This window comes from Erithacus rubecula (assembly GCF_903797595.1).
Source record: "Erithacus rubecula genome assembly, chromosome: 27".
Taxonomy (NCBI): domain Eukaryota; kingdom Metazoa; phylum Chordata; class Aves; order Passeriformes; family Muscicapidae; genus Erithacus; species Erithacus rubecula.
Genome location: NC_136679.1, coordinates 4,401,786 through 4,427,470, shown reverse-complemented (window position 1 = coordinate 4,427,470; position 25,685 = coordinate 4,401,786). Strand labels below are relative to the sequence as shown.

The 25,685-nt window shown below is 53.0% G+C and overlaps 2 protein-coding genes and 1 long non-coding RNA gene across 3 annotated transcripts; 2 read left to right on the top strand and 1 right to left on the bottom strand.

The window, feature by feature from the left end:
- The first annotated feature begins 1,057 nt into the window (after positions 1-1,057).
- Positions 1,058-6,655, top strand: CD79B (CD79b molecule). The gene is made up of 6 exons (XM_079327736.1): positions 1,058-1,191; positions 2,959-3,000; positions 3,915-4,223; positions 4,734-4,852; positions 5,125-5,166; positions 5,790-6,655. Exons 1-6 carry the CDS (start codon positions 1,125-1,127, stop codon positions 5,886-5,888), a joined length of 678 nt encoding a protein of 225 aa, XP_079183862.1. The 5' UTR covers positions 1,058-1,124; the 3' UTR covers positions 5,889-6,655.
- A 5,415-nt stretch (positions 6,656-12,070) lies between these two features.
- On the top strand, positions 12,071-15,472 carry GH1 (growth hormone 1; the record flags this gene model as incomplete). The annotated part of the gene is made up of 4 exons (XM_079327805.1): positions 12,071-12,154; positions 12,892-13,008; positions 13,353-13,514; positions 15,272-15,472. 4 exons carry the CDS (start codon positions 12,071-12,073, stop codon positions 15,470-15,472), a joined length of 564 nt encoding a protein of 187 aa, XP_079183931.1.
- Positions 15,473-19,184: 3,712 nt separating this feature from the next.
- LOC306812809 lies at positions 19,185-21,206 on the bottom strand. The gene is made up of 3 exons (XR_013776906.1): positions 20,310-21,206; positions 19,770-19,834; positions 19,185-19,380 (listed from the first exon to the last, which is right to left on the bottom strand). It is a non-coding gene; the product is annotated as an uncharacterized lncRNA (long non-coding RNA).
- Between the last annotated feature and the right edge of the window lie 4,479 nt (positions 21,207-25,685).

The window sequence follows — 25,685 nt, the reverse complement described above, 5'->3', positions numbered from 1 at the left end:
CCTGGGGCCTGTCTCAAAGGTTCCATGGAGAAGCCTCTTGGAAGTGGCAAATGGGGTGTGGGGAAGGGGTGGGTATGGCTGGCACCCAAATGACTCCTTTTGGCCATTTCCCCTCTCATCTTCTCCCTGGAAGCGCCCAAAATACGTGTGGATGTGGCACTTGAGGACATGGGTTAGGGTGATCATGGTGGTGCTACTGAGCTGATGATCCTAAAGGTCTGTTCAAACCATAATGATTTTGTGATTGACTCATGCTTCTATGATTTAAGATTTCTGGACTCCCTGGGATGCAGGGATGGGAGCTGGGGGTCCCATCCCACTGCAACCCCACAAACATCCCCTATTCTTATCCCATTCCTGCTGCACTCTTGGCCTCTGGCCACAATCAGTCCCTGCCTGTCCCCTTCAGGGCCAAACACCCTGGGGGACCTGTGGAGCTGGGGGGAAGCCCTAGGGGTCACCCCCATCCTGTCCCCCCAGGGATGTGGCCAGGAAGCAGCAATCCCATTCCCTGGGCACATCTCATGCTCAGGAGGTTTGGCACCTCCTGCTTTGCAGATGGGCTCATTCCCAGCTCTGCTGCAGGTCCACCCCAGTCCTGGCCACCCCCAGGGAATTTTGGCACCATGGGAAGCCAAGAGGGGACACAGAGATGGACAATGCCCAGTGGTATGAGGATGGACAATGCCTGGGAACATGTGGCTGGACAATGCCCAGGGACAACAGGATGGACAATGCCCAGGAACACAGAGATGGACAATGCCCAGGGACACAGAGATGGAGAAACGCCCAGGGACACAGAGGTGGACAGTGCCCAGGGACACAGAGATGGACAGTGCTCATGGATTGAAGGATGGACAGTGCTTGGGGACACAGAGATGGACAGTGCCCAGGGAGCCTGGTTGGTGGTGCCAGCCCACAGGCACGGCCGCCCCAGCGTCTGTGCTGCATTCAAAACCAGCCCCGAGGGAAAGTCCCCAGCGGGGAGGATTTACATGAGCAGGAAAGGGGCCATGCACAGAGCAGCAGCTTTGCCATTTTTAGATACTGGGGCCAGGGTAGTGGGAGCAGCCTGTTTCTGCAGAAGCACAGGTTGGATGTTTCCCTGCCCTGAGCACTGAAATATGGCTGATCTGGGCACAAGGCTCTGGCTGCTCCAGGTGACCCTCTGGCTGCTGGCTCTGCTCACAGGTAGGCACCAAACGGGGTTTGCTCTTCAGAGCAAGGAGCCAGGACAATGGCCTGGGGTGTCTCCTGCTTGTGAGTTTCTCTCAGCTCTGCCTCTCAGGGTAATAATTTTATGCTTTCTGCTGGTCCCTCTCAGCCCTGCTCTGCACACAGGAGGGCACACAGAGCTCAGAGCCCAGTGCCTGCCTTGGGTTTGGGTTTTGCTTCCTTTGGGGTTGTGCAGACAGGACACATTCTGGGGCAGGCAGGTGGCTTTGGCCACGCGGGTGTAGAGCCAGCCTGGCTGGGGCTGCAGGTGGCAGGAAAGAAGGATTGTTGAGGTTTTTAACCATTCATTACTCTCAGAGGCCTGGGGATGGGGCTGACACATGGTCAAGCCACATCTCTGCTCTGTGGGGTTCAGTGCCCAGGAGCAGAGGAGAAATGGGAGGAAAAAGTTTTGGGGTGATTTGTGGGATCTGTGTGAACATCCCTGCCCTGTTCCCCTTGGAGAAGCAGCAGCAAAACCCAGGACATGGCTCCTGTCCCCTTCCAGTTCCTCTTGCCTGGTACAGGGACAGCTACCAGAACTACAGCAGATCCCACCCTCAGAGGGAAACGTGTGCCCATAGGAAAAGTGGCATTTAAAGGGCTCCTGTGGTGGCCACACAAGTCCAGCATAGATTCAAGGCTGCAGTTTGAACTTGGCTCTCATGATGACTTTGGGGGAGGACAGGGGAAGTTCAGCCCACCTGTGACTGCAATGGAACTCCTGTGTTGGAGGGGATGTGAGGGCTTTCAGCTGTGAGGCTGGTGTTCCTTTAGAAACACCAACAGAACCTGGAGAGCAAAGCCTTGGCTGGTGGCACTGCAGGTGATGAAGACACACAGCCAGTGCACAGCAGGACAAAGGGCATCTCCCATCCTGGAAAAAATGGAATGGGGCTGGAAGGGAGGATTTGCTTTGGAGGATGTCAGTGCTGAATGTGAACAGGGCAGCAGGGACCTGGGAGAGGCTCCTGGGCAGTGAGAGGGGCCCCTGTCCAAGCCAGGAGGTCCCTGCAGCTGGGTTCCTGCAGGAGGGTGGCACAAAGCTCAGACTGGGGAATTGAATCTTTCTTCTTCTTTTTCTGTTCCTTCTTCTCCTCCTGGGGATGGGGAGGTTTGCAGCTGCCCTGCAGGGAGGTGCTGCAGCCCCCCATCTGTGCCAGCTCCTCCACGGGGTTTGGCGAATCTCCATCGAGAGGAGGGAGCTGGGCGCTCAAGCGGGGCAGTAAACAGGGCTGGGGCTTCCTGCCCAGCTGCAGCAAGAGGAACCAGGCCCAGCAGCTCTGGAGCTGTGGGCAGGGCACCCGTGGGTGCTGGGGGGGTCCCCACCTCACCCTGCTTCCTGCACTGCAGGTCCCACAGCACCAACCCACAGCCTTGTCCCGATGGGGGAGAGGATCTGGGGACACCCCTGGTCATCAGGAAGGCTCACAGAGTGGAAATGCAGAGCTGGGAGTATCTGGAGCCTTCCTGTGAGGCATCAGCCTCAGGGACATCATAGAGAGCAGGTTTCACTAGTTTATCAACCATCAAACATCCTGGAAAACTTTCAGAAGAAGGATGGAAATTGGAGGGTTTGTACCCAAATCTGCACTGCCCCAGGTCCTCTGAGCAGGGCTGTGTTGTTGCTCCTCCAAGCTCCATCCCATATGGAGTGGGCAGGAAAGCCCAGGGCATGTCCATCCCACTGGGACATCCTTGTGGGCTCCTGGCCATCATCTCAGGCCTTCTCCTGTCTTGCAGGTGGGATCTCAGCAGACAAGAGTAACACCAGGAATATCACAGGTACCCCCCTCAGCCCTGCCAGGCTCTTCTTTCCCTGCGTGTGTTCCCCAGGGTCCCTCCTGTCCCCACAGAGCTGCTGTCCCACCACCCACAGGCCTTTCCCCCACAAAAGCTGTGACACTCCCCGTGGCTCACTCCCAATCCTCCACCTTCCTCTGCAAAGCCAGATCTGCTTTGTCTTTCCTGAGCACCCATGGGTTTTCCTTCTGCATTTGCTGCATGACCAAGTCTGGAACCAGCACTGGGCTTGTGCTACAGCACTTGTGACATTGTCTTTGTGCCATTCCCACCCATGGGGCTGTAAGGATGATCTCTGCAACCCAAACAAGCTCTCAAAGTCACCACCCTGGCACTAAAGCATGGGATGATCTCTGCAACCCAAATAAGCTCTCAAAGTCACCACCCTGGGACTAAAGCATGGCAAAAAAAAAAAAAAAAAAAAAAAAAAGTGGAAGAAAAGAAAAACCAGCTAAGATTACACAGGCTGTAATTTTGGAGCTGGGATTACCCAAATGTGTACAGAGAGGGGTGGGAGCAGGACAGAAGTATTGGAGCAAAGATATTCCCACAGAAAATGGGAGTTTCCATTAAAAGCAGACTTCCACCAAAAGCCTCAGATCTCATAGAATCACAGAATGTCCTGATTGGAAGGGATCCACAGGGGTCATGCAGTTCCATTCCTGGCTGTGCCCAGGACAGCCCAGCAGTCCCACCCTGAGTATCCCTGGCAGCGCTGTCCAAACACTCCTGGAGCTCTGGCAGCCTCGGGGCCATCCCTGAGGAGCCTGGGATGAGGATAATGCACCAAACCCAAGCTGGATGCTCAAAAGCAACAGGAAAATGGAAGCTCTTTGTTTGGGAGGTGCTGGGGGCTCTCATGAGAGGGGCAGCAGTGACAGCCTTGTCCCTTGCAGCTGACGGATGTCCCCCAGTGTACCAGAACCTGAGGTACGTGGCTGTCAAGAAGAACATGCCCATCAACTTCATCTGCTACACCCCCGAGGCCCAGAGCATGCAGTGGTACAAGATAGCAGTGAAGAAGAATGACTTCTCTGTGCTGGATCAGAACATGCCCAGCTACAGCATCCAGAGGACAAACACCTCCATCAACCTCACCCTCCTCAGGGCCACCTTCGAGGACAGCGGGATCTACGTGTGTGACAGGAAGGGGCTGCTGCAGAAGGAGGAGCTGCACTCGTGTGGGACAGAGCTCCGAGTCATGGGTGAGTGGCAGCTCCCCGTCCTCCTGCACACCAGGACATGCTTTTTCTCCTCCTCTCCCATTTTCCCCTCCATATGAGCCTCATGTGGTGCTCCCATTCCTCCTCCTCACCCTGTGCTGATGGGACTCTCTGTGACCCAGCTGTGGGTGTTCTGTGGCACCACAGAGGTTCAGTTCCCCACTGCCAATCCCAAGGAACAGGACAACCTCCCCAGCTCTGCCCTGATATGTCCATCCTGCAAAAACCAGGGAAATGTTCCTTTGATAAATCAGATTTGTCCTACTCCTGGTGACTGGCAGGTGCTGCCCAAGGTGTCCCATCCCAGAGCTGGTCCCTGATGGCAATCCTGGGGCAGCTGCAGTGCTCTGGTCTCTGCTAATGCAGAGGACATATCACCCTGGTGCCCACATCCCCCCTTGGTGACACTCTCTGGCCATGGCGAGCATATCCCTGTCCCTGCAGCTTGGCACAGAGGTGAGATCTGAGCTCTCCCTGTGCTGTTACTCCCAGGTACCAGCAGCATCAAGCAGGTCCAGAACAGGAACACGCTGAAAGACGCCATCATCATCATCCAGTCCATCCTGCTCGTCATCTTCATCAGCATCCCCATCCTCCTCTTCCTAGATAAGGCAAGTGACAATGCCTCCAGCAGAGGGGATGTTCCCAGCTGGGCTCACAGCAGTGTCCTGCAGTGCATCCCAGGCAGACCAGTCCGGGGCATGGGGTGGGTGTGATGTTGTGGGTGGGAATGTGGATAAGAGAATTTGGAATACAACCATCTCAAATGCATTGTGGGGACTCCATGGATGTGCCTGTGGACTTGGTGGGACCTGGTCTGGGGGACCAAGTCTGGGGACAGGGGACTCTGATGGTGCTGACACCAACCTGTGACTCTCCATAGGGTGAAGAGAAGAAAAGCCCAGAGGAGGACCACACCTACGAGGTAATTAATGATAGCAGAACCTCCCTAACATCACCTGAGCCTTGACACAAGGGCTGTGCCCCTGCTGGGTGTCTGCTGGGGGTCATCTCTCAGCCCCTTCCTTGGGAGGAGATTCAGAGCACTTTCCTCCTGAATTACATCAGATGTGCTGAGCTGCTCCAAGAAGCACCCAGTGCACATTTGACATCCAACACCCAACACCCAACATCAAACACCCAACACTCAATACCCAACATCCAACAGGCAAAACCCAACACCCAACATCCAACACTCAACACCCAACATCCAACATCCAAAACCCAACATCCAACATCCAAAACCCAACATCCAACATCCAAAACCCAACATCCAACATCCAAAACCCAACATCCAACACTCAATATCCAACACCCAACACCCAACACTCGATACCCAACAGCCAACAGCCAACAGCCAACACCCAATATCCAACACCCAATATCCAACATCCAACACCCAATATCCAACCATCTCCATCCTCTCTCTGTCAGGAGCTGCTCTTGTCTCAGGGGAGTGGCGTGGGAGAGTCCCCAGCAGGGTGTCCCAAGGGATGTGCTGTGCCTGGAACCTCATCCCATGTCCCACCCTCTTTGTCATTGCTGCAGGGGCTGGAGGTAGAGCAGATGGCCACCTACGAGGACATCACTCCTTTCCGGGACGTGAAGGCCAAGTGGACAGTGGGGGAGCACCCAGGTGAAGAGTGAGGGGTCCTGCACCCTCCACCAGGCCCTGCCAGCACCCTGCCAGTCCCCATGGGGACAGATCCCCTGGAGCACGGCTCTGCTTGGATCCTGGGCTGCCATCCCAGGCTGCATTTCTGGGCTGCAAACACCAGCACAGCCCTGCTTGAGGCTGGGAGCCTGCTGCCCTGGGGTGCACATGTGTCTGGGCTGTGTCCCTGAGGCTGCCCTGCCCTGGCTGTCACTGTCCCCACCCCGCTGACCATACCCTAAAACCTCCGTAGAAATTAGGAGTCACCTGTGATCCCTCCAGTAGCCAACTGGTCCCACAGCCCGGGCAGCCCCATGCCCAGCACTGAGCTCCAGCCTGGTCAGTGCCATGGAAGGACTGGAATGAGGGGTTTGCTCCAAGCCCACCACCCTGGGAAGGACAGGAGGCACAGCAAGGACACTGCCAACAGCATTGTGTGGGTGCTTATGAGAAACAGATTTGAAGCCACTCTTCAGCTGTGGCTGTGTCCACAGGCCCAGCTGGCAGAGGTCTGAGGTGGAGGATCTCCCAAAAGTACCTCTTTTTCTCCAAAGACTATGGAAAAGCTGGGGAGAAAGGTCTCACCCAAAGGCTTGCTGCTCCCCAAGCAAGAGTGGCCTCTGCCACAAGGTCATCTCCATGGTGAGGGACATGTGTGACCTCAGAACATCTGGGAAAATTGTAAATTGTGAGACACAAACCTCCAACTGCTTTTGAAGCCCTAATAAAGGTAATGGGTAAATCTTCATCCTGTGCCATTCCTGCCATGGCCATTACAGGGGTGCCAATTTCCTGGGAATAACAAGCAGCTTTTTGGATCCAGCTTAGTTGGAAACCAAACATCACCCTGAGGGAAGACAGGGATGGAAAAGCAAGAGCAGATGTGAGACTCCGTGTGGGGACCTCCATAGTCCCAAAATATCAGCTTCAGATGGGACAAAGAGAATCACCAGGATCCAAAGCAGGAGAACAGGGCCCAGGACCAGCAGCTCCACTTTCAGCTAGATCTGGTCTAGAAGGAGAAGCTAAAAAGCATATGGAGATTTGTATGTAATTAAATTATCTTGGCATGGCAGCAGCAGCTGAGGATGTTGGGCAGGGCACCCAAACCACGGCTGGGGGTGCACAGTGGGGGTAGGAGGCTTGGTGGACAAGGGTGAAAAGGACATTGTGGCTCAAAGTGTCCCCTCTCAGAGAACCCAAGGCCTCTGTGTCCTGATGGTTCACGACATTTTGGGCTCCAAGGACCTCCTGCAACTGCTCTGCAACCCCAAAAATAGCCAGAGAAGGGTAAAATTCTAAGAAAAAAAAAAAAAAAAAATTAAAAAAAAAAGGCTATTCAGAATTAACAGGATGGTTCTTCCCCAGTAAAGCACCTCCATGGAATACTGGAATTCAGTTTAAACAGCACAAAATCAGCATTTTAAAATTGATTTTTGTTAATTAAATAAAACTAACCCAGATTAGTTCTGCCACATATATATAAAAATTATTTAAGCATATTTTACTTATAAAATTGGTTAATTTAAAAAAAGAGCATTCACAGGGAGAGAAAAGAACTGGCTGTTCCTGGTTTCCACATTTGCCAAGATTTTAGGACTAGCAGAGCTCATCCCTCCATTCCTTGTTTTCAGTTCCCAAATGGAAGATGGAAGTTTTTTCCAGCCTTCCCATCTCCAGATTCCTCAGATCTGTGTAAACAACTCACTCAAGTGACTGAACAAAATAATAGATAAAATAAAGAAAATTTGCACCTGGTGAGGAACCACTGATGTCAAAAGCAGTGTTTGGGGCTCTAGTCCTGCTCTGCTGCTCCCTCAGCTCAGGGCTTTGGCCTCCTATAAAACCAGAAGTCAATAAATATTTCCATGTTCTTAATTTATTTGAAATGCTTGGAGTAGTTTCTAAGGAGCCTGGAGATGTGGGTTGGTTCCATTCTATGTTGAGAGTGGTCTGTGTTTAAAGCACATTTAATGTAAATAAATATATCAGTCTATAGAGCCCAGACTGTGTATTTTGTCTTGATTTCTGCCATCAAATAATGGAATCACTCAGGTTGGAAAAGCCCTCTAAGATGATTGTGTCCCCTAGCACTGCCAAGGCCACCACTAGCCCTTGTCCCCAAGTGCCACCTCCACACAAGTTTTAAATCCTTTCAGGGATGGAAACTCCACCACTGCCCTGGGCAGCTGTGCCAGGGTTGGACATTCCTTTCAGGGAAGGAATTTTCTCTAATATCCAACCTGAACCTCCCCTGGCACAGCTTGAGGCTGTTTCCTCTTGTCCTTGGGAAAAGAGAACGACCCTCACCTCGCTACAGCCTCCTTGCAGGTAATTGTAGGGAGGGAAAATCCCTGTTTTCCATCGGGACACTCAGGCGGGGTTGCAGTCCTGGGGAACTGAGCCTGGGGGTTCAGCCTCATCTTTCCACAGGACTTTAGTGAAACCCAGCAGTACCAGGTCTGGTAAATAATCCCCTAAGTCTGAAATTGAATTTCCTATCGGAGCAGTGAGTTAGGAGAGATAATCCCCCACCCCTAAACCTCTGCAGAGCTGGGCTGTGGCTCAGCAGCAGCTCCTCGGTCAGGATCCCCCCAGACCAGGGATCACCAGGGAGCACATGGTGCCTCCAGGAAAAGCTTTCACTTGTTTAAAAGCTCAGGGAAAGGTGGGTGAACATGGGGCCATCCTGAAGAGGATGAAAGGCTTTGTTCTCTTCCAGGTGTCAGTAAAATGAATCCACAAACACCAGAGGTTTATGTCCAAAAAGGAGACAGAGGAGTCCTTTTTGCTTTATTTGAATATAGGAAGAGGCCATGGGGCATTCCCCTGGGATCTCTCAGATTTTTTGAGGATGCAGTCTCTTTTTATCCTGATTTCCCTTCCTCTTTCCCCATGGGCTGAGGTACTTAAGAGGCACAGACTTCCCTTGCCTGATACCTGACATTCCCCTCTAATGTATAACCCTCCCTTTTAATTTGTAATTCTTATGGAATTCATGGGTTTTCCTCATTGCTTCTTTCATCTTTCAATATCCAGTTTCATTTATCAGCAAACCTATAGTTTGTTTGTAAAGGCAAATATATTTTTCCATTCATCAATCAGTGGAATCCATCCCATTGTTTCTTTTATCTTCACTACTAATTTTATCTACCAGCAGACCCACAGCTTGTTTGTAAAGATAAATCCGTCATTCCTCTCACAGGGAATGTAGAAATCACGGAGCGTGACTCTGCTTTAGATGGGATGCTGTGGGCTGGAAATGCAGGAATTTGAGAGGCAGCAAACGGCTCAACTGAGGTTTCGGAGCCGCTTATTCAACCGCGGCTGTGCCCGCGGCTGTGCCCGGCCCGGCGCTCGTCATGCGCCGCTTCTGCCCCATTTACTGCCCAGCCAGCCTCGGGGACACGGCCAGAGCCGGGGACAGAGCCAGCCTCGGGGACAGAGCCAGCCTCGGGAGCCTCGTCCCGCACAGACCGTGCGGATTCAGCAGCGCTCTCAGCCCCGGAGCTGCCCGGAGCCGCAGGGACACCGCGGCGTCATTCGGGCAGCTCGCGGCTCATCCCCGACCAGCGCTGGCAGATTCAAACACGACCTGGAGTAGAAAACACAAAAACACGCCCAGATGTTGCCGCTGTGGGGTGACGGGACACCTGATAGCGGCAGGACCCGCTGTTCCCTCTGCTGCCGGCACTGACATTTCCCTGTGACACCGCCGCGTCTCCAGCAGCAACACCCGGGGGCTTCTCAGAACAGCCCTGCTCTCCCTCATGTTTATCAAGCAGCTCTCCTCTCTCTACTCCAGCGGCTCCGGGGGTGATGCTGCTGCTTGGAAACCGGAGCAAACCCGGGACCTGGGGGAGCCAAAACATCTCCTGACACAGGACATCCCCTGAACACCAAAGCCCAAACCAGTCTGGTTTGGGGCAGTGGGGGCATAATGCAGAGTAAAAGTCCTTTAAATACCCTCTGCAGCTGCCCATCCCAGGTTGTGTCTTGTTTTTCTCAAAAGCAGGGATGTGTGGGCTGTGTCCTCTTCAAGGCCAGGTTGGACACTGGGGCTTGGAGTACCCTGGGAAAGTGGGAGGTGTCCCTGCCACGGCAGGGGGTGGCACTGCATGGGCTTTAAGGTCCCTTCCAACCCAAACCCCTCCATGATTCTTTGATTCCCTTCCCCATCTCCTCTTCCTCATCCCTCCTGTCTCCTTTCCATACCATTCCTCTCCTTAATGCCGCATTATTTCATGTTTGCATCACAGGCAGGAGCAGGAAGATGCTCATGATCAGGTTTTTCCACAGCCTTGTCCAGCTGAGGATAAGAGAAAGCTCACAGAGCTCTGGATTTTTACTAGGCAGGTTGGAATTCAAACCAGCAGCAGGGCAGGACAGCTTCTTGTCACACCTATGACAAAAGTGTTTGCTGAACTTTTGACATTTTGGGAGAAATTGGAAACAATTCCTTGGCAGAAATAGGAATCATCTGACAACATCCAGCCAGCTCTATCCCCACAAACAATAGAGAGGAAAACATCACAGAATTATGGAATCCTTTAGGTTTGAAAAGGTTTCTCAGATCATCAGTCCAACCATTCCCCCAGCACTGCCAAGGTCACCACTAACCCATGTCCCTAAGTGCCACATCCACACAGCTTTAAATCCCTCCAGGAAAGGGGACTCCACCACTGCCCTGGGCAGCTGTGCCATGGCTGGACACTCCTTTCATGAAGAACTTTAATATTCAACCTAAACCTCTCCTGGTGCCACTTGCTTTAAGCCAGAAATGTCCCAAGCTCCTCAGTCAGCCCTGTGAACTGTGGGCCAAGGCTGTAGAGCTGGGCAGGAACATCAGGAGGACACAACTGATTGCACCATGATCTGGTCTGGGATGGGTCTTGTTGTGATAAGGAAACTTTTAATTGCAATAAACAGGAGAATATGGTGAAATCATGGAGCACTGGTCTCATCCTGAAGCAAACAAAGCTCCCCAAGCTGCACATCTGTGAAAATGCCTGTGATGAGGTAGCACAACAGTGAACACTTGTGCATTTATGCAGGGGGAAGGTGCAAAGCTGTTGTTGTGATCATGGACACACAAATCCATTTTAAACAGACCCCCTGCTATATAAGGAGGGGCTGCACAGTTTCCTTCACCAGGTGAAAGGAGGAAACATTCCCAACCAAGCCACACCTGAGAAACACCACCAGAAATGGCTCCAGGTACATTTTATTTCAGTTTTAAAGGACTTCCAATACTGGGTGTGTAGGGTGACAGGAGATGATGGTGATGGGGTGGTTCTGTGGTGGGCTATACACGCTCCTTGCCATCCCTAAATTAAAATAAAGCAACTTCTAAATGCATGAAAAAACCCCCAAACCTTTCCCTGTGGTGTGACTAATCCATGAAGTAATCTTTAACCTAAAGTGGGCAAGGAGAGTGTTGTGAGCTTGAAGAACAAGATCAAGCCACAGTTATAATAGTTACTATTACCATAAATGTTGGCAGGGATAATAAAACTCATATTCCAAATTTTAGACAGGGATGAGTGTGATGTCTAATAATGTCCAATTCCTACAGGCTTCAGGGCATTTCACCTCCTGAGGGTCTTTGTTAAGATGAGCTTGGTGGCCTGTATGAGCACAGGTGAACACTTGTGCTGGATGCCATGGGTTGAAAACCTTTAGGCTTGACCAAGATCACCAAATCCTAAAGGTGCGGGGAGCAAAAGCAGCTGGTCACAGCACAGGTGATGCCACCAGCTCTTGTCCCAGTGAGGGCAGGGCCAAGGCCTAGAGGAAAACATGTGTGTCACAGAAAACCATAGCAACACCCTTTAGTTTTCATGGAGCAACCACAATTCCAGCCAGGAAGATGCTGCTGATCACACTGGGAGCAGCCCCAGCCCCAAGGACAAGTCCAGTGAAAGGGTTTCCCTCGATTTTGGGGAGGGCTGAACCCACCCAGTGTCCAACAGGGCACCACGAAGGTGAGCGTGGATCCAGCACGGGCAGAACAGGCTGGGAATGAATTCCCAGGTGCCACCTCCTCCTCAGCACAGTCCCCAAGGACTCCCAGTACCTTCCTCTCCATTCTGCAGGGTTCTGGCTCTCTCCTCTGGCCATTGCTGTGATCACCCTGGGACTGCAGTGGCCACAGCCAGCTGCCACCTTCCCAGCCATGCCCCTGTCCAGCCTGTTTGCCAACGCTGTGCTGAGGGCTCAGCACCTTCACCTCCTGGCTGCTGAGACCTACAAGGAGTTTGTGAGTGTTGTGGCCTGAGGGCAGCTCCTCTGTGTTTCCTTGATGCCTCCAGGACTGTAGAACTTCCCAGAGAATTCCCAGCCGTTGGTGTTTCTGCCAGCCCTCTGGGAGGACAAAGAACCTTAACAGGACAGGGCAGGTTGTGTCCCTCCAGCCCAGACACTGTCAACTCTCTGTCCCCTCTCTGATGCCTCTCTGGGGCCATTTCCACCTGTGCCCAGACCCCCAGCCCAGGGGCAGCTGGGAGGTGGCACAGATATTATAGAACTTCCCTGTGTTGGTCACATTGTCCCTGGGAGGGTCTGAGTGTGCAAACCCAGAAAGTGTTTGCTGCTGCCCAGGAGCTGGCATGGGCTGTCCCCTAGGCACAGGCTGTCCCTGGGAATCATCTCCTCCTTGGAAGAACCTGTCCCAGGTGTGTTTTGTTCCTCCTCCTCCTGCAGTTTGCCTCAATCAGTCTGCCCACCCTTGTGACACCCTGTTTTTTGTGTGACACTGCTGTCCACAGGCACAACTGGTCCTTACTGAAGAGCAGCACCTTGTCCTAGGGAGAGGGAAACCTTCAGGGCAGCTGTTGTGCCAACACCAAATTCCTGTTTCCCAGCTCTCCCAGAGACACCTCCTGAGTCCCATTTATTCCTTGCAAAGAGGAACATGCAGGACAGCTCAGGAATTCTCTGTGCTCTTCTACCAGTCCACGGGCAGCAGACCTGAGTGTAACTGGGATGTCTCCACAGGAACGCAGCTACATCCCAGAGGACCAAAGGCACACCAACAAAAACTCCCAGGTGGCCTACTGCTACTCAGAAACCATCCCTGCTCCCACGGGGAAGGAGGATGCCCAGCAGAAATCGGTGAGTTCTGACCTGGGGCAGGCACAGACCTGATTGTAGAGTCCCTGCTGCAGGGATTAGAGTTTCCACCTGTGAGACATTTTGTATTTTCACCCTCCTCTCTCCTCTCTGCTGTTTAAACCCTTCAGCCTCTTCTGGGTTACACTATAAATCACATTCCCAGCTCCAGGATGAGGATACTGCAATCTTCACAGGACATGGGGCTGGGTGGTGCCCTCAGCCTGCAAACTGAAGCTGCAGGAGCAGTGTCCCTCTCTAGGTCACTCCAGGCTGTTCCAGAAGGAGCAGGACACTCCACCAAACACCACACCTACTCAGCTTTGACTCTCCTGCCTCAATTTCAGGACATGGAGCTTCTCCGGTTTTCCCTGGTTCTCATCCAGTCCTGGCTGAACCCAATGCAGTACCTGAGCAAGGTGTTCACAAACAACTTGGTTTTTGGCACCTCAGACAGGGTGTATGAAAAGCTAAAGGACCTGGAAGAAGGGATCCAAGCTCTGATGAGGGTAAGTCCCAGCATGACTGTGGGAAAACAGATCTCTCACGGATGCAGAGACCATGAGAAATCTCCCTGCCTTCCACAGGGCATCTTTTGGATTTTGCTTCCCTTTAGATAACAAGATCATGACCCCCCATTGCAGTGCACAGGTTCCATCACTGAGGAGGGTAAGAACACAGGACAGGTGTTCCACAGGTGTTCACAACCCCTCAGAGAGCAGATTCCACCAGGAACTGCAACATTACAGATCCAAAATCTTTCCAAACCCAGCACCAAAGAATTTTCAGTTGCTGAAATACATGGGACAAACAGCAGCACAATGTTTGTTACATCTCTAGGCAAAGTACTTTGCAATGGGGCAAATTTTGCAAGGTTAGCAAACCTCACAACAAAAACACATTTTGGGGCAGGGAAGGACTTGTTCTGATGTTTCCCTCTTCCATTAATACAACAGTCCAAGATGAGAGCTGGAGAGTGATCTCGCCAAGGAAGATCTTGTCAGCGAATCCCAGAATGGTTTGGGTTGGAAGTGACATAAAAGCTCACCCAGTGCCACCGCCTGTCATGGGCAGGGACACCTTCCATTGTCCCAGGCTGCTACAAGCCCTGTCCAACCTGGCCTTGGGCACTGCCAGGGATCCAGGGGCAGCCACAGCTCCCCTGTGCCAGGGCCTCCCCACCATCATAGGGAGGAATTTCTTCCTGAGACTCAACTTGAATGCCCTCTCCCTTAATTTAAAACCATTCCCCCTTATCACTCTCCCTCTCTATTATAATCCCCTTTAATTTGGGGTTTCTTGTTTCAAATCAAATTGCCCATTATCACCCTTCAGTTATGCTTATTCTGTAAGATTATCTGCCAGCACCACCATGAAGCTGTGTGACAAATGAGTCTGGGCTATTATTTACATCTTCTAGCAGTTAAATAACTCTGCAAATTGGGCCCTATTAGCAAACACAGACCTTCTGTGCTGAAGTAAGCAGGCAAAGGAATCAGAACCACTGCAGATTTTCCTCTGCATTCCATGTGTGTTTGGGCATTGGGAAGCCACACATAGAAACGACACAAATATTCCTTTTCCATCAATTTATGACACTTTTTACTTCACCAAAACCATTCTGTTGCTGAGCAGAGCAGTGGGAGTGGCTGATTACAGATCTCCAGATGGAGATGGGGGGCTGGATCAGAGTTTTGGGAAAATGCAGGAGGAGAGAATTATTTGTTCAGTTCCCCATCTCCTTGACTGGAGGGGCTGCAGAGAGATGGTGTGATTTTGTCTTTATTTTAAGCCTCCCCAGGACACTCCTCCCTCCCTGCAGCCCCGTGTGTGTCACTGGCACCCTCAGAGAGGCATCACGCCATGGCACCACCTCCACCTGTGCGTTCTGCCACACACACGCCCAAAACTACGTCTGAAATCCCATTTAAGAGCGGGCGGGTGTCGCTATTGAGCTAGGAGCAGAGAATAACAGCAACACACTTCTTCTTGGGCAAAGAAGCACTTTATTGAAAACCCAACCAATCTATGTTATTAATTCCTTTCTATCTGTAAGAAAGCTATCATCCTGGGGAAGAATCCTGGCCGGAGCTGGGAAAGTCTCACAGCCTGGGAGAGAATCTGAGCTAGAGCTAAGACAGCTCAGAACCTGTGAATTTTCCGAGGCTTTCAGCAGTGTCCAGGCGGGAATCCCCAGAGCTCTCGCAGGTTTGTCCCTGGGTTTGTCTCGTCCCGTCTCTCCCGGAATGTCGCCGTTGTCCCGCAGGAGCTGGAGGAGCGCAGCCCGCGGGGCGCGCAGCTGCTCAAACTCACCTACGAGAAATTCGAGCTGCACCTGCGCGGCGAGGACGCGCGGCTCAAGAACTACGGGCTGCTGTCCTGCTTCAAAAAGGACCTGCACAAGGTGGAGACCTACCTGAAGGTGATGAGGTGCCGGCGCTACGGAGAGGGGAACTGCGCCCTCTGAGCCCGCCCCGCTCCTGGGAGTGGAAACCGGAGAATAAAACCCGCTACTGCCGACACGAGTCTGGCTTTTGGGAGGGACGGGATGCCGCAAGGGCAGGGGTGGTTTGGGGCTGGGGAGTGAGGGTTTGGGGCTGGGAGGTATATTTGGAGTTGGAGGATGAGGATTTAGGGGGCTGGGGAGATGGGATTTAGGTCTGAGAATTTGCTTGAATTTGGAACTGGGGGGAATTTGGGGTGGATTTGGGGCTGGGCAGAGGGTTTGGCAGTAGGAGGTGAGGATTTGGGGGTGGGAGGTTGGATTTGGGGATGGGAGGTTGGATTTGGGGATAGACTTGGGGCTGCATGGTGGATTTGGAGGGAGCGCAGCTGGGGCTGAGGAAGGTGGGTTTGCAGCTTCGGGGTTGATTTAGGGGTAGATTTGGGACGGGGTGGTGGATTTGTAGCTTTAGGATAAGGATTTGGTACTGTAAGGGTGGATTTGGACCTAGAAGGGTGGATTTGGGACTGAAGTGGACTTGGGAGGGGATTTGGGGCTGAACAGTGATTTGGGACTGGGGGTGGATTTGGGGCTGGAAGGATGAATTAGGGCTTAGATTTATGGTTGGGGCACAGTTGGAACTGAGGGGAGTGAAATTTTGGCTTGGGAGGGGTTTGGGCATAGAATTGGGACTGAGAGGTAGATTTGGGTCTGGGAAAGTGGATTTGGGGTCTGAGGAGGGTGGGACTGGGGGGTGAATTTGGAAGGAGGTGAGTCCAAGACGGTCTTGGTTGGTGATGCTCATGAGGTGGGTGCTGGGGTCAGCCTTGGCACAAGCCAGCCCTGAGAGAGGATTTTCCTGTCACTGAGTTTGGAAATACCACAGCTTCCCGGGGAAGGCTCAGTTTTGTGCCCAGTTTTGTACTCACCTGAGCAGGTACAGCCACTTCTCAACACAAACCTCATGGCAAAGGGGGAAAAGCCCTGATGGAAGCCTTGGCCTTGCAGGGTCATGTTTTGTTATTGAAGCAGCTGAAATGAGGGCACAGAGAGGTGTCCCCAAATCCCCTTGGTCATTGTAGGTCGTTCCCAGTGCTCAGCTCCATCACTACTTGCTCTTGTGGTGTCATTTCCTGAGACTCTGATGTTCTTCCATTTGTCCCACAAAAAAGAAAGGTTTACATTTTCTTGTCTGCTTGGAAGGAGTCAAGTCCAGGGTGGCCTTGGCTTCTCTGCTGCTCCTGCCATGAGCCAGCCCTGGGCACTGCCCAGGCTCCCCCAGGGAATGGTCCCAGTTATTGGGACAATGCTCCCAGGGATGTCCAGGGTGGGATTGTTGGGGTGTCTGTGCAGGGCCAGGGGTGGGACTGGAAGATCCTTGGAGTCCCTCCCCACTCAGGATATTCTGTGGTTTTGACTCCTCCTGCAGTTTGCCTGGAGCAGTGTCTGCCCACCCTCGTGACACCCTTTTCACTGTGGTGACACTGAACCACCTGCTGTCCACAGGCTCTTACTGAAGAGCAGAAGCAAAGCTGCAGAATTTTGGGGTGTGACACAACCAATACCCATCAGATTTTTTTGTTTACCAGTTAGGAAGACGGAATTTCTGCTGGTTTGCTGTCTGTCCACACTCCTCCTTGCAGTGCCTGCTCTCCAGCCCCTTCCAAAGCCACAGACAGCTGACCTGACTGGCACTGGCCACAAGGGAATTGAGCAGCAGAGTCAAACAGAAAGCTCTGTTCCTGCAGAAGTCATCCCTCAGCTCCCTGCCTGCTCACTTCCCTGGTGACAGAGTGTGGGAGGAATTCGGCGCTGGCTCTCTGCGAGGCACCGTCCAGCAGATTCCGATGGAAAGGGGAACAGTCGGGGATTTGGAAGGACTTGCTCAGGATGAGAGTGCCTGGGTGTCCTTCTGGCTCATTGCCTCATGATGTCAGTCAGTCCTTCTAAAACAGAAACTTTCCCAAGTGATAAATTCTGAGGAAGCTGCCCCTTATATATGACAAAAAGTATGTGCATAGGGATGAAATTGAAACATGTTGTAGAGAGAAATTTACCCTTGATTTCTCTCCCAGGCCATTAATTGTCCTAGGAACAGTTTGACCTCAAAGAAGAAGTTTTGTTTGATCTCAGTTTTAACGATGCCACTGAATTGGAGCAGCTCTGTTTACATAATTTCCAAAAGTTTTGAAGTGTTTTATTAGGGATGAAAGTTTAATGTTGTGAGACACCACGTGCATCACACCCACCATTTGCTTCTCCTTCAAATATGTAACAGCAACAGAAATGGGCAATAAACCTAAATGCTACTAAAATTAAGCCCCAAAATAAGTGCTGGTTTTGGAAAGGAGATGTTTTCCTGTCAACTTATTGAGGTCAGCTATATCTGGAACCATCAGAGCTGCAGGATTGTTTAGACAGTATCAGATGTGTGCAGCACTTCCAGAACAACAAAAGGAATTAGTCCTCCCTGCAGCAGCCCACATAAAGCCCAGAGCTGCTCTGAGAAAACTGGAGATGGAATGTGTCTTACCAGCAGGAGTAGCTGTGGGACTCATTTGCACAAGCATAGGAAAAGCATTTCTCTAAGAAGGAAAAAAAACTGGTCTTGTAATAAATGTGTCGAACCACAAGAGCCTTGTGAATCACAGGTGTTGAACTCCAAGTAGCTGGGGCTATGTAAAACAAAGGTTCTTTCCACTTTCAAACATGTTTGCCATTAAATGAAACAAGATTTGGAACCTGGCAATGAATGAACATCTGAGGCAGCTCAAGCAATGGGAAGGGGCACCAAGCTCACCAAATCACAAAGGAAGGGGGAAAGTCTCATTTAATAATGAACTCCTGCCCAGGTATTTTGACTTCTCTCAGGTGAGACCCCACCTGAAGAGCTGCCTTCCGCCCTGAGGTCCAGGAAGGACCTGGAGCTGCTGGAATGAGTCCCCAGACAGCAACTCCACAACTTGGGCAGTCTATAACAATGTTTAATCCTCCTCTCTGTGAAGAAATTCTTCCTAATGTCCAACCTAAACCTCCCTGGCACAACTCAAGGCCATTTCCTCTCCTCCTGTCCCTGTTCCCTGGGAGGAGAGTCTGACCTCCCACCAGGCTGACCATCGTGTCAGGGAGTGATGGAGAGCCAGAAGGTCTCCCTTGAGCCTCCTTTAGTTCAGGCTGAACAACTCAGAGAGGAGAGAAACTGCTTTTACAAATACATCAGCAACAACAGGAGGAACAAGGAGAATTTTCATTCAATGGGGTTTTCATCATCAGTGGGGTTTAATCCACTGGCTCCATCCCAGGGGTTTAATCCTTGCCAACTCAAATGTGAGTCCAGTTTCTCGCACCAGATACACGAGTTCACACACAAAAACAGGAACACAGCCCTGAACATACAAAGATATTTCTCCCTATTCACTGGACACTCTGGCTGCACAAAACCAGCATTTATTAGGAAATAACATCCAAGGAAAGAACTATGAAGGAAGCAACATTCAGTGAGAGTCATAAGGAAACAGCTAAGAAAATAGCCTCCAAGGTAAAAATGGGCATCCAAGGAAATAGCCAAGGGAATAACAGTCAAGGATTAGAACCAGAGTTTCAGCAATTCCTACATAGGTGTAGGAGATGAAGAAGTGTTGGCATCTGCCTTCTTCCCCTCTCTTGAGTTCTTCACTTTGTGCATGACATCTGTCCTTCCTTTCCACATTTGTCTCTGCACGATGTGTTGAACCAACAGCAACTGCTCTTCGCTGAGCTCAGGCAAGTCCTGGAAATTGCCATGGAAGGGAAGGATTTGGAGAGCTGAGGAAGAGCACGTGCTGCAGGCAGAGGAGCAGAACCAGCATCTGCTGCCTGCCCTTACCTGCTCTGCATCCTCTGCCTCCCTGTACTTGTTCTTCCTCCATCTCTGTTGCAGGTTTAGAGATAACCTGAAAACCAAAGAGAATAAGCAGGGAGGTTTGGCCAGAGGGGGCTGCAGGAGTTGCAGCACCTCTTCCTGTTTGGGGCCATTTCAGCTGAGCCCAAAGAACATGGGGGTCCCAGAAATGACACCCCTGGCTGGCCCAACACAGGCAACCCATCCGGGGCAGCATCACTGGTGCATGAAGGGCTGGTTGGGCTGGGAGCTCCTGGGCATGCCCAGGACTGTCACTCAGGACCACCTTTCCCAAGGCTCCCCCAAACACTGTGTGTTAGAAACAAAGCCAGAGGAGTCCTGGCCAATGGCACCTGTGTGGCTGCGGGGCTCAAGGAAGAGTTTCTATGCACAGGAAAGACTCTTGGTGGCACAGCAGTGGCATGGGCAGGGAGCAGTTACCTTCTCAGCCATAACTGACTGCTGAGTAGCTGTCGGCAAACAGGTGCAACAAATCGAGAACACACCTTGGAAAGGACAGAGAGACTTGTAACACCAGAGTTTTCTTGTCATACTCTACAAAATATGGGAGACCAAAACATCCTTCATCCGACCCAGCCTGTTCCACACACATGCAAGTCTGTGCCAGAAGAAATTATTTAAAAAAGAATCTAGCCTTCCTTCCCACTTTCCTGTTTCTCTCTGCAGGAACTGTTCTGAATTCCCTGAGCTATCAATTTCATGGCTGTGTGGCTGAAGGCAGGGGAGCAAAGCAAAGCTGGCAAGAATGGGGACAGAAGGCAGGACCAGGTTCCCCCAGGCAGGCTGAACCCTGCTGAGCCGGGCACTGTGGAAGCTGCCACAAGCTCCAGGCCAGGAAAAACATCTCCTGTGGTACCCAGCACGTGCAAGGGCATCTGCAGTGGCAGCTGGGGCTCATCACCTGGGCCCTCCAGCCACAAGACACACAGCTATGAGTCAAACACCGCTGCATTGGCTTACGTGGAAGACACCCTTCAGAGTCAGTAAAACGATGGCGATGACGGACAGCAGTACAATGAATGTGATGGTGTCATCCATGGTCTCTGGCTCTGGCTGAGAGAAAAGGAAGGAAGATCACGGTGGTGAGAGGATTACAGCTTCCAATCTCCCCTGCCTAGAAGGACACAGGTTGCAGTGCCCAGCAGCTCTCCTACCTTCTCTGTGAGCTTATTGTCTTCCTCCGGGGTCACACATCTGGAGATATGCTCTTGCAGACGGCATTTGTCGATGTGGTCAGAGGCTCCCTGGTTCTTTTGCCTCTCACTGAGCGCCTTTAGAAGCAGCGCGGTCTTGGAGACCATCTTGGCACAGGCCAGCTTCAGCTGGGGCAGGCTGCAGTCCATGCTCAGGGCTCGCTCCATGTGAGCCATGAAGCCGTGCACGCCTTTGTCTGGCACCAGAGAGCGCAGGTGATGATTGACCGTGCTTTCCAAGAGTTCTCCTGGAACTGGCGCAAGGTGTGGACTGTGGGGCCTCCAAGGTTTATTGAGGAACATGGAGTCTGCATCCTCTCTGGTGTCAGGGATGATGAGGGGGTGCCAGCCTAGAGAGGAATGCTGCCCTTCGGCCGTGGCCTCTCCTCTGCTGCTCACAGCGGGGCGGCTCTGAACCAACGGGTCAGAGAGAAAATCCAGGTTCCCATTTAGACGCTGCTCGGCTTTGAGGGTGGTGGCTCTGGGCTGTCCCTCTGCTTTCACAGGGCTCAACACCTCGTAGAAAAGCGGATTATGTCCAACCCAATGCTGCCTGTCCTCCTTCTTTGGCTGTTTGTGTGTGCTGCCATAGTTGTGCCTTGCAGCGTGAACTTCCCCCTCATCTCTGAGGTGTCTGTCAGCAGACTTGTCATGAGCGGGGTTTAATTCATGACTGGGGTTTAACGCACCAGCTGCATCCCAAGGGTTCAATGCTTGCCAGTTTAAACGTGAGTCCTGCTGCTTGTGATCCCAGCTCGAGGATGTCTTTTCCGCCACGTCCTTCAAGCTGGCAGGCTGGGGATGGTGTGGGACAAGGCTTTTTGGAGTCTTGATGCTGTTAGACTGGTGCAGCTTCTTCTTGAGCAGCTTCTTCTTGAGCTTGGCCCTCACGTCATCAGCACTTGTTCTGCCTTTGTACCCTAAGAGTTGCTGAGGGGGATATGAACTGGTTCTGGAACTGTCCAGGCTGCTGGCATCACCCTCAGTGCTCTGGGTCAGGGCAACCGCAAGTGTTACAGTTCTATGATCTCCCAGTGAAGGCTCCTCGGGCTTGACGCTCAACACTGGGCTGGTGTTCAGCTTCCTGGGTTGTTCCTGGTCCATTATTTCTCCTCGTGTCTGTAGCAGACTTGTGTGAGCTGCAGAACACCAAGAGAGCAGATCAGCAGCTCGGCACACACACAGGCTCAGAGGTTCCCCCGAGCAGCAGGAGCTCGTCTCAAGGGCAGGCAGCTCGAGAGCAGAGGGGGGGATGTGTTGTGGAGAGGACAAGACGCCTTCAATCCATCCCATTATCCCCTCGGGGCAGGGCAGAGCACAGAGCTGGTTCTTTCCTGCTGTTCTCCTGGGGCTCTGGCTGGGAGGACAGCATCCCTGGGGAATGGGTTTGCTGTAGCAGAGTTTCCCAGAGCCGCAGATGAGCCAGGCTTGGGTTGCTCTGCAGGAGCCAGTGAGGAGCCAGAGAGCCCAGAGGAAAGATCAGCGCTGCAGTGGGGACACGGACTGGCAGGGGAGAAAAGCCCAGGGACTCCTTTTCCCAACAGCAGCAACACCTCAAGCTGTTACACCATGAAAAACTTCCTCAAGGGCACCAGAGCTCTGGGACTGTGCCATGGGAAACCTGGGCTGAGGCAGTGAGAGAACCGAGATCTGGGGACCTTGGAAACCTGGCTGTATCTGTTTGCAGAAGTGCAGCCTCGCCCTGCTGTGGATTGATGTTCTCTGCTCTGTGCCCAGCTAGACCAGGATGCTGCTTTGCTCTCCCTGCACAGGCCATTAAGGAGGGCTTAAGGGATGCTTGGTGTTCCCCCTGCAGAGCACATCGGGGGCCCTGCCCTTGGCCCTGCAGAGGGGCAGTGGAGATCCCAGTGGGCTGTTCCTTCTCCAGACACTATGTGACACACAAGATCTGTACAATCTCCCGGAACTTTTCAAGCCGAGGTGTTTTGTCCCAGTCCTGCACTCCAAGAGGAGATCAGGCTTCCCCCAAGACGGGGCAGTGCTGCAGCATCTGCCCAGGCTCAAGAGAAGTGGCAGATTTGAGCTCCCCCCAGCCCCTCGGACACCAACCGCACTGCGGGGCGCTGCTGCTGCTGCTGCACAGCTTCTCACAGAGGAACTGGATGCTCCTGCACGGGCTCTCGGGGAGGGGACGCTCCTGGCACAGGCAGCAGGCCACCTCCTTGGGCACTTGGCTAAAGACAAGAGGGCATTATTGCAGCAGCACCCGGCCACCCAACCCATGGCTGCGAGCCCAGCTCAGGGAACACACGGACACCACGCGTGGGGCTTGTGCTTCACTGAGTGCCACAGCCCTGGAAAGTCTCCTCACTCCCAATGCAAAACATTCAAAAGGGGATTGTATCCTGCAAAGTGGAACTGCTCCCAAAATACCACGTGACAGAGAAATGCACCTGCCTGGAGCTCAAACTCCCCTTTGAGCAACATGCAGCGAGTCACCCAAAAGGTGAAACTGCATCTCTGAGCTGCTGAGTAGGAGCAGGTTCCCAGAAGGAAGCAGCAGCTCTTGAGCTTCCTGGGCTCATTCTGGCTTTGTGGCACACAGATTTGTTTCCCAAGCACAGCCCTTGGCTGTCCCAGCACTTGGGGCCCACTGGCAGCTGGGGCTCAGTGCCACACAACTCACAGGGTTTCCAAGCGCAGTGTGGTCTGCAGGAGCAGCAGCAGCGTCTGCGGAGTCACTTGGGTGCCACTCAGGTCTCTGCAAGCATTGGAAAGACCTCATGAAATTGTCCAGTGACCGTGCCAGACCTCTGCTCTGAGAGCAAGCCCAGAGCCCTGATGATGGTGCTGCTGTTGGCAGAGGCATCCACTTGTGCCTGACCAAAGAGAAGCCATTCTGGAGCCCAGCTTCTCTCTGCCTTGCCCCGCTCTGAAGCAGGCCGTCGGAATCAGGAGGGCAATCCTGCAGCTCTCGTGGCAGACAGATGCCACCAGAAAGGATTGCCCCTCCCTGACCCTCCTGCTGCGCTCTCCTCAGGGCAGCTCCAGTCCCTGAAGGAGGCAGGAGGCTCCAGCTGCTGGCTCGAGTGCTCCAGCAGGAGTGCGGTTTATTCCCAGAGCCCTGCAGCCACTCCACGGCTCCAGCCCTGCATGGGCTCTGGTCCCTGAAAGTTTGTGTCCCAGCTCCTGGGCAGCTTTGTAGCTGGAGACACAGCAGCACTGCTTGGCCTTTGCCTTGCTCTGCTGGAGCCAGAGGACTCAGCAGACTCAGGCTGGGCAAGAGGAAGGTTTGCTGCTGCACCTCTGCTGCTTGCCTGAGAACAGGGCACTCGGCAGAGACACAGATCTCTGCTGATCTGCTCCACGGAGCCAATACTTACAGAGAGCTCACCGAGGGCAGCTTGAAGAAGGCAGGGTCAGCAATGAGAGCCAGCGGGTTCCGGCTGAGGATGCTGAGAAACAAGAGAGCTCTGTCAGGGCTGCTGGCAAGGACGTGAGCTGGGTGTGCCGGGCACGTGGGGATGGCCTGGCCGGGCTCAAGGAAGCCTTGCAGGAGATGAGCAGGGCAGGGGAAAGGGCCTTTCCAGCTGCACGCTCCTGCCGCTCCCTGGCCGACATCCACAGGAGCAATCAGCACTTTGCAGAGGGCAAAGCTGCTCTGGCCTCCTGACCCTGCAGAGAGGCTGCAGAGACTGGCCCTGCCATGCCTTTAGCCCTGGTGCCACTTACAGCTCCTGGAGAAACTGCATCCCATGCCAGGCCTGGAAAGTGCCGCTGGGGATGTGCGTGAGGCCATTCCCAGAGAGGTTTCTGGGGAAAGAGGAGGTCACACAAAGGAATGGGGCCTGTCCCATGAGAAGGGCAGCAGGAAAAGGAGAGAGGAAAGCAGGATCCCCTTGTAGGAAAGGTGCAAATCCAAGGGGGAAGAGGGAGGAAACTGCTGCTTTCTCAGGTTTTGTAGCCTGTCCAGGAGGGGAAGTGAAGGGCACAAGTGCTGACTGACTTCTGCAGCTAAGATGGGTTCTGAGCGGGGCAGATTTAGGGACTGTGGGGAAACAACAGGAACATTTTCCAACACAGGAAGGATGCCCAGTGCAAAGACGGCACTAAAAACATCAGAAAGGAACTTGATCACTCACAGGAGCTTCAGGAATGGCAGTGGCTCAAAAGCCCGTTCCTCAATGGACACGATCTCATTGCAGGACAAATCCCTGTTGCAGTCAGAAGACCAAATGTCACTTCCATTTGCCCTGTCGCTTTTACTTGCCTCTGCAGCCTTGATCCCAGCAGGGACAAAGGCCACGTGCCCACGGCTGTGGCCGGGCTGAGCAGCAGGGCCCCAGGAAGGGGCAGGCAGGAGCCCCTGGCCCTGGGCAGGGCACGGTGCTTACAGGTGCTTCAGCAGGAACAGCCCCTCCAGGGAATGGCTCTTCACTGCTCGCAGCTCATTGTCCCTGAGCACTCTGCAGGGGGACACAGGGACATTGTGACAGCGGCCACTGGCCAGCAGCAAATGGCACTGTCATGGGAAAATCTCCTGCAGCAGCTGGAATGAAGCATCCCTTTGGGTGACTGCAGCCATCGTCCCCAGTCCTGGCCAGAGCAGGCCTTTGCTCTTTGCCAGCTGAAGCTGACCACAGCTTGATCCCTGGGCAACCAGACACAGGGACAGCGCCCTGGGCTGCAAGAGACGCAGCTCATGGCATTTCCTGCCATGCTGGGAAGCCCTGGTGATTCACAGCCGTCCTTGCAGTGCAGCAGAGCTTTGAATTACAGTGGAAACGGTGGTGTCAGGGCTGCTGCTGCAACCCCAGAGCAAAGGACAGAAAACACCCAAACTCCTGACAGCTGAAATGCCGCAGGGCACTTACAAGGTCTCAGTCCATGGGTAGTGCTTCCAGGCTTTTTTTCCAACAGCAGCAATGGAGTTGCCAGTGAAATCTCTGCAAAGAAACCAAAGAGCCCGGCCGCTCTCAGGAAAACCCATTTCCCTGCCGCTCAGCTGCTGAGCTGGAAGCGGGCTTGGCCTGCACAAGGCCCAGCGTGCCCAGCCTGCCTTCACCCTGCTGCTGAGCCCACAAACCCCCCCCTGTCTCTGGCCAGGGAGTCCCCCGGGTGTCCCACATGGGGTTTGCAGCACCAGGGAGCCAAGGAGGGGCAGCTGCAGGGCTCAGTGGGG